General features: G+C 34.8%; 1 protein-coding gene across 4 annotated transcripts in view; it reads left to right on the forward strand.

Annotated features, from left to right (window-relative positions):
• Window positions 1-3634, forward strand: part of LOC136027119 (ORM1-like protein 3) — a 62826-nt gene extending 59192 nt beyond the window's left edge. For all 4 annotated transcript variants that reach the window (XM_065704076.1, XM_065704074.1, XM_065704073.1 and 1 more), the window contains exon 4: window positions 1791-3634. In XM_065704076.1, coding sequence (XP_065560148.1) covers window positions 1791-1932 — 142 coding nt within the window. In that variant the 3' untranslated portion in view covers window positions 1933-3634. The remainder of the gene's footprint in view (window positions 1-1790) is intronic.
• Window positions 3635-9063: the final 5429 nt, after the last annotated feature.

Below are 9063 nucleotides of genomic sequence, written 5' to 3' on the forward strand. Positions count from 1 at the left end.
TAGAAAAAAAATCGTTTACCACATTATCGGCACCTGGGGCCTTGTTATTTTCTAATCCTTTAAGTACTGTCACTGATTCTTCTTCGGAAAATGAATCTCCTTTCATCCTGTAGCTTTACCACGGCTTAAAACATTCTCAAAAAACGTTTCACTTTGGAAATATTTCCAAATATTTCCTCATTAATTTTACTGTCAAGAAATCTGTCACTAATTTGCTATGCTGACGATGTTATGAATCTAAGTCACACCCTGCAACGAGTCAGTGATGTTCTTTCGATCCTCCAAGCAGAATACCTTCATCTCAGTTTGCATTTCAATTCTGCCAAGTCGGACATAGTCCTTTTTAACTGGAAGAGCGATCCACTAAATTCAGTCAAACTTGGGAATTCTTCGGTTCAACCTGTCGATCACCTCGTGTTTCTTGATCTCTCTATAGGTTCATTTATACGCCACACCCGGTACCTCCTTATTGAACATCTAACAAGCCACAATTCCGCCCCTTATGTGTCAATAATTTCCTGCAAGTTCAGATTCAACCGGCATTTGCTAGCTAGTCTTCAATGCAATGGCTAGCCTTCACGTTCTATATATTTCACCCTTTTGGAAACTATTAACTACTACTGACCAAACTAAATTACGTTCACTTTTCTTCCGTTTTGCAAAATATTTACTCCACCTTCCACCCTGGAGAAGCAACACAAAAATTGTCGGCCAGTTTAAAATTGCTGACCTGAATATTGCAGTAGCTAGAGTGATAGCTAAACACAATAACAAAATGAATATGACTGCCCAGGAGTGGTATTCTATGTTATTTCAATAGTTCGTGTCTTTTTTTCCGTTTTTTTATCACTTATTTCGTATTTTGTGCTATTTTTACTTATGTTGTTGTTGGTTGTTTTCCTTTTTTCTTCTCTCTTTTTTGCTCCCTCTTGTTCAAAACTTTGTCTTTTTGTATGTCTATATCATGACCTTATATGGTGCAGTAATTTTTAATATGTGTTACTAATTCATGGTTTATTTTTATCCGTAATCGTCGTTTCTATGACAAGAGTTAGTGCAGTAATCCATTTCTTCTTCTTGTGCTTTTCTTTTGTTTGTTTTTTTTTGTGTTTTTTCCCCTCTACTTTGTCTTATCATGTCAGGTGAATGATGGGTCTTCAATAAATAAATAAATAAATTTTTAAATTTTAATTTTTATAAAAGCACTAAAAAGTTGAAATCGTTAGGCAAAAAATGAAAATGTTAAGATAATGCTATGTTGATATATGTGCTGCATTGTATAAATTTGAAAAGTAAAATTGGTATCTTGGCTTGATAGTACAATACTTTCTTAAGACTTGTAGGAAAAGCTACTTTTATTTCAAAATGCAAAATTGAGTAAAAACAAACTGAATCTCGTAAAGGAAAAAGGAAAATAGGAAAAATCAAGATATTTTTCAAAATAATGTACGTTTTTGATAAAAAGTCGCACTATTTGCTCTAATTTAGTAGGTATGTGTGGCGTTGACCCTAAAAAGTGACGACTTGTCGATTGGACAAAGTAAACCTTATTAAAGACTTGATTGCTATTTGTCCTGCGTGATTGACCTTACTTGAAAACTTGATTTTGATACCCGTCAAAGATAAGTAAACAATCGTATGTATTCTAGATTAAATCATCGCTTTAATCTAAATTTTCTTTTTCTAGGTTGTTATTGGCTAGTTTTTACACAAAATCTAACAAACTCTACTTCGTCATCCGTTTATTTTCATTAGTGACCGTCACCTTAACCTAGATTTTCTTTTTCTAGGTTTTTCTTGGCAAGTTTTTACACAAAATATGACAAGCTCCACTTCGTCATCAATTTTATCTCATTATTGACAGTTCTCGTCCCGAAGATCCTTCCGTCCTCTGTAAATGGTCACTCTAAAGTGTCTAAAAAACCAATGTGAAACCCAGAAGTATCTCTCACTGCCAAAGATATTCTCGTCCACAAAAAGGAATCCGACGCTTTAATAGTGCGATATCGATATCAATTGACCCCTACTTGATCAGTAATGTTTGCCAGGGTACTAGATGACACAATATTAGTTTTATTATTATTGTTTCATTTCGGTTGCTGTGGAGCCAAGATGGCGGCCAATGGCTTAAAAACTGTTTTTATTGAGTAATTCGTGCTAAGTGATGGTTACCTCTGTTCTTCGTTTGTTATGCATATGTAAGGTACTTTTTCTGTATATAGGTCTCTTTACCTTTTACTTTCAGGAAAACCCCATGAGAAGGTTGGCCAATAAAATATTGCTTTTCTTCGCTCATTTTATTTTAACAAATTTAGTTATTTAGTAGGAATGAAGTAAGCAAACAAAAATGTATTGCAGAAGCAAACTTGTCGCAAAGGTACTATCTGGTTAATAAATTAAAATATATAGAGGAATTGAGCAATTCAATAGAAATTAAACTTTATGGGTCAACTTTCAGGGACTGTCATTTGAGAAATATTTTAATGCACTTCACTTTGACAGTTGGTGAACTAAATGACTGTTAACAATCTTGGTAACGTAGACCGTTTTAGCGAAATGATGATATCCTCACACTATTTTCGCGCCAAGCCGGTGAATAAATTTTATACTGAAGTTGTCTACACACTTCCGAATTTATATTTCATATCTTTATAATTTGCTAATGGTATTTCGAAAGATCCCATTATGTTGTTTCTTTACATTCTTTCTTAATAAGGGTATGTTTTGTCACAAAAAAGAATTAATTTGCAATTGTAAGTATAAGTGTTTAAGTATTAAACAGATCAGCTTTTTTTTCGTTTTTCTATATTTCACATATTTCAGAAAAGTTTCCTACTGAACTAATTGGTAAAACAAAGTTGTTATGATGAACAGGTTGCAATGAATGGTCCCTCCAAATTTCTGTCTGGAATTATTATTGATAAATAAATTTGCTTCAAAGTCGAAAAATTGAATCAGATTTTACTTGACAATTTTTGACTTTCTATTTTTTATATTAAAGAGATATGTAAATGTTTGAATCGCCAAAAGAAAAAAAAATATACAGCAAACTTTTAGATTATACCGATCGTGCGAGACAGGCTCTTCCGCTAGGAGTTCAAAGCCTAAACTGATTGGTTACTTGTCATAACTTTCTTTATTTCTAATCGGCCAGTGGTAATAACATTGAACAATAGTTTTTTGTTTATAATATTGAACTTAAAAACTCTTCAAAAACCAATTTGTGCTTAGTTTTTAATCTGTGGAATTTTATCATTTTTCTAGTAACCTGTTCATTCTTGACAATTCTTAAATAGTGATGTTTGCAAGGAATTCAGTTCTGAAGATGGAAATTGCATAAATGTATTTTGAGACTGGAATTAAGAAAGAAAACTTACGAACTATAGGATTTCGGGTGCTCCAACAGACCCACCCTCCCTCTATGCTTATCTGCCAGCTGGGCATGAAGCGGGTTGGAATTGGGCCGACTAAGTCTTTATTTTGAAGTTTAGAATTATAGGTTCTTTTTTCTTTTTTCTAAGGGAAATTATTGTATTATATGGAAGTATGTACGGATTATTTTCTGTGTATTTTGTTACCAGTGCTATCGGTTATTGTTATTATCTGGAAAAATATATATATAAGAAATATTGCATTTATTTGTTATAATTGTAACTATTATACCTGACTTTGTCTATGATAATTCAAAAGGCGTCATGTAAGTGTTGTGGATTTCTGATTTGTGTCTCATCACTTTAAAATAAGAATGCTTTATTGATTGGTCCAACCAGTCCTCCAATATAAATTATGGCTCTCAAGAGGCTTAGAAAAACATATTAAAAAAAAAAAAACGTTTTCGGTCTCGGTTGCAGAAGTATATTGGTATATCGTAACGCTACAAAAATATTGCATTACCGATGCCGAAAAAATGTTTTCTTCTAACAAGAGCAAATATGAAAACCTACAATGTTTTTAGTTAAGGTCGATTCATGGTGCTTATCTAAGACCTTATAAGGTGATATTCCCAAGCTGGCTAGCAAAATCAGTTTAGCCTTCAATCCCATGTTCGTGGCTAGTGAAACATTGTCAAGCCTTTATTCCTCGGAGGAGAAGAATTGGCTAGGCTTGCGAAGTTGATCCTAGCTGCTGGTGGAAAGTGTCTCGGGCTGTTCGTTTTTAGTGCCAAACTCAGTATATTACCCTTGCAATTTTGAAATAACCTGTGCTTTTCTTTATATTGTTAATGAACGACATCCTGAAATGAGTAGTATTGTCGGAAATCTTGCAGAATCCTGAATGAGACCCAGTTACAATTACCAGTTTATGCAGATAAACTGATTAGAACTTTATAAGCCTTGTTAATTTTTGGATTTTTCTAGCTGTTTAAACAAATAATGCTATTATAAAGTCTTAGCAACCAATTATGTCGGCATGCGTATGAGCACATCTTTCTATGCAAGAATGCCTAAGCGTATTTTGATTTTTCATCAGCACGTTTTTCATTTTTAAATAGATGGCATAAGTTGATTTCTGCCACCTGCCACCAAACATAATACCCATCAAAATCACTTAACATAAAGGTATTTGTTATTTATAGGTTTCTAAGGTGTATTCTAAGGTTGTTTTGCCTACAAAGACTAAAGAGGCGATGTGCCTTTGTGCCCTAAAGATTGACTAGTTCTGTGAGTTTGTCCTTAATGATACTATAATGATAATAGAGGAACTTTAACAAAATCAAGCTGTAATATCCAATTCCTCCCAGACTAGTTTTATTTCTGTTTCATTGAGATTAGTTATACCGATCAAAAGTTACGAGCCTGAGAAAATTTGTCTCATTTTAGAAAATCCCCTAAAAGTCATACAATCTTAACGAAAATCACACCATCAGATTCAGCGTATCAGAGAACCTTATTATAGAAGTTTCAAGCTCCTATCTACAAAAATGTGGAATTTCGCATTTTTTGCCAGAAGACAGATCACGGATGTGTGTTTATTTGTTTTCTTGTTTTTTTTGTTTTTTGTTGTTGTTTTTTTTCCAGGGGTGATCGTATCGACTGATTGATCCTAGAATCTTGCGAGAGGGGTCATTCTAACGGAAATTAAAAGTTCTAGTGCCCTTTTTGTGACCAAAAAATTGGAGGGCACCTAGGCCCCCTCCCACGCCTATTTTTTCCCCTAAGTCACCAGATGAGATAGCCATTTTATTCACCATAGTCGAAAAACCTAATAACTATGTCTTTAGGGACGACTTACTCCCCCTCAGTCCCCATGGGAGGGGCTACAAGTTGAAAACTTTGACCTGTGTTTACATATAGGAATAGTTACTGGGAAGTGTACAGACGTTTTCAGGGGGATTTTTTTGGTTTAGGGGGGAGAGTTGAGGGGGGGGGTACGTGGGAGGATATTTCCATGGAGAGACTTCTCATGGTAAAAGAAAATTTTATTGAAGGGGGAGCAGGATTTTCTAGCTTTATTTTAAAAAAAAATAATGAAAAAATAAATATGAGAAGTTTTTTCTACTGAAAGTAAGGAGCAGCATTAAAACTTAAAACGAGCAAAAATTATTACGCATATGAGGTGTTTACCTCCTCGTTATACCTCACTCTTTCCGCTAAAGTATTTTTAGTAATTTCAACTATTTATTCTACGGCCTTTGTGATTCAGAGGTCATTCTTAAAGAATTGGGACACAATCTAAGCTTTAGTGTAAAGAGCGAAGTATCGACGAGGGTTGAACCCCCTCATATACGCAATAAAAACATGCAAATATAGAAGTTCTTTACGTAAGTTAATTCGTAAGTTACGTATATTTTTACCAATGAAAACGTTTGTAAAAAATTAAAAGTTCTAGTTGCTTTTTTAAGTAATCAAAAACTTGGAGGGCAACTAGGCCTCCTCCTTCGCGTTTTTTTTCTCAAAATCTTCCGATTAATTGCAATGAATTAATATGCGAATTTCGTTTTAATTATTTTTGTGCAGAGAGCCAAGATCAAAACATGCATTAATTCAAAAACTTCCAGAAATCAAATGAAAAAAAAAAAAAAAATTTGTAACGGTAAGTAAGGAGTGACATTAAAACTTAAAACGAACAGAAATTACTCCGTATATGAAAGGGACTTTTCCTCTTCAACGCCCCGCTCTTTACGCTAAGGATTCTTACTGTTTTAAAAAGTAGAGTTAAGAGAAAGGGTCAAACTTTAGCGTAGAGCGAGGCATTGAGACGGAAAAGTCCCTTTCATATACGGAGTAATTTCTGTTCGTTTTAAGTTTTAATGTCGCTCCTTACTTACTGTTACAAAAACTTGTTTTTTTATTTAATTATTTCTATGGATTCATATATCCAGAAACGGTAACTTATTCACTGTTTACTTTTTTTTTAACTGCAAATAAAGAGCGACATTAAAACTTAAAACGAACAGAAATTATTCCGTATATGAAAGGGGTTGTCCCCTCCTCAACGCCTCACTCTTTACGCTAAGGTTTGACTCTTTCTCACAACTCTACTTTTTAAAACAATAAAAAACTTAAGCGTAAAGAGCGAGGCGTTGAGGAGGGGACAACCCCTTTCATATACGGAATAATTTCTGTTCGTTTTAAGTTTTAATGTCGCTTCTTACTTGCAGTTAAAAAACTTGTTTTTTTAATTTAATTTCTGAACGTTTTTGAATTAATGCATGTTTTGATTTTTGCTCACCGCACATGAATAATTAAAACGAAATTTGCATATTTTTCTCTTTTGGCTAAATGGCATTCTCGTAGTTTTGATCGTACGATTTTGATAAAGAAAGGAGCAGGGGAGGAGGCCTAGTTGCCCTCTAATTTTTGGTTACTTAAAACGACGACTAGATTTTTTAATTTTTTTCGAACGTATTTATTAGGAATAAATATACTTAACTTACGAATTAACTTACGTCCCCAACTTCTATATTTATATATTTTTATTACGTATAGGAGGGGGTTTGCCCCCTCGTCAATAATTCACTCTTTACACTAAAATTTGAATTTTGCCCTAATTCTTTAAGAATGACTCCTGAATCACAAAGGCCGTAGAATAAATAGTTGAAATTACTAAAAATAGTTTAGCGCAAAGAGCGAGGTATTGAGGAGGAGACAAAACCCTTTATATACGTAATAATTTCTGTTCGTTTTAGGTTTTAATGCTGCTCCTTACATCCAAGTGAAAAAACTTTTTTCTCATGTTTTTTTAAATAATCCTAGAAAATTCTTCGGCCCCTTCATGGAAATTCTCTTTCCTCATAGTAAATTCCTTCATGGAAAGATCCTCCGACGTGAAACCCTTCCCCTTTATAGGAATTATTTTCTCCCATTAAAATTTCTACATGAAAAGATTCTCCCACGTAAATCAATCCCCTCTCCCCCCATAAAAAAAACTGAAAATGTCTGTATACTTCCCAATAACCATTACTATATGTAAACAATGGTCAAAGTTTGTAACTTGCAGCTCCTCTCCCAGAGACTGTGGGGGATTACGTCGTCCCAAAAGACATAAATATTAAGTTTTTCGGCTATGGTGAACAAAATGGCTATCTCAAAATTTTGATCCAGTGACTATGGGGAAAAATGAGCGTGGGAGGGTGCCTAGGTGACCTCCAATTTTTTGGTCACTTAAAAAAAGGTATTAAATTTTTAATTTCCGTTGGAATGAGCCCTCTTGCGATATTCTAGGATCACTGGGTCGATACGATCACCACTAGAAAAAAACAAAAGGAACAAAAAAAAAAAAAACACGCATCCGTGATCTGTTTTCTGGCAAAAAATACATAATTCTATATTTTTATAGATAGAAGGTTGAAACTTATACAGTAGAATTCTCTGATACGCTGAATCTGATGATTTGATTTTCGTTAAGATTCTAAAACTTGTTGAAACTTGTATATATTTAAAATCAGCATGAAAATGCGATTCTTTTGATGTAACTATTGGTATCAAAATTCCAGGTTTTAGATTTACGGTTACTATTGAGCCGGGTCACTCGTTACCACGAACTGTTTGATCATAAAATTTAGAAACAAAGTTCACCCCTGCACTTACATTCATCGACAGAGGCATAACTACGTGGTCATTTTTTCCTAGAGGAGGCAGCCTCTTAAGATCTATTATGTCATCCGGAGAGTTCGTAATCACCACGGATTGTTCTGGGTACCCGGCTGACTGACCGTATTTCAAACAGTAGGTTGTACGAAAAGTGTGGTTCAATCCCGCTTTCTGGGGCTATAGTGAAAGAAAGGTTGAGATGGCTAGGCCACGTTCTGCGGATGAAGGATGACAGATTACCAAAGATTGTCCTTTTTGGCCAACCGCCTGGGGCTACACGGAAAGCAGGTCGTCCTTGTCTGGGTTGGGAGGATGTCATAAATAAAGATTTAAAGGAAATGGGAACTTCCTGGGAGGGTGTAAAGAGGGAGGCTTTAAATAGATTAGGTTGGAGGAGAAGCGTGCGTAGCTGTGTTGGCCTCAGGCGGCTTGGTGCTGCAGTGAGTTATTAGTAGTAGTAGTAGTGCATGAGGGGTGGAATCACTTCTGCGTCTTGTGAGATCAGCAATAAGCTGGTACAGAAAACTATCCTGTAAAGTTTGCACGACTTTAAACGCTAAACTCTGGTCCCTAACTGGGCGTATCAGAAATGCTTCAGGAACGGTTGATGATATTAAGCTGAAACTTTCAGCATGTGTTAAAGAGGACGTTGAAGAAACCAAAGATGCTACGCGCATACCGCTGCTAATGATGATACAACTATTGCTTCTGCGCAAACTAAGGGTATTAAGGTGAACCTTTTAAGAAATGTTTAGGCGGATATTGAACTAAATCAAAACAAAACTATGAGCATGTGGACTTTGAAAAAGGTGACAAAGCAATATCTGATGAACAGCTTATATTATTAAGTTAGACCTTTCAGGGTAAGTTGTGGGGGATTTTTAGCTAGCCAGAAGGCAATACGTGATAACTTTTAACACTACCACTAGAGTTACTATAACTAATGATGCTAAGCATTAAGATGAAACTTTTTTGTAGGTATTAAGGTGAAACTTTTAAGTAACGTTTAGGAGGAGTCTCAATCAAACAG

Source organism: Artemia franciscana, chromosome 5 (assembly GCF_032884065.1).
Source record: "Artemia franciscana chromosome 5, ASM3288406v1, whole genome shotgun sequence".
Lineage (NCBI taxonomy): Eukaryota > Metazoa > Arthropoda > Branchiopoda > Anostraca > Artemiidae > Artemia > Artemia franciscana.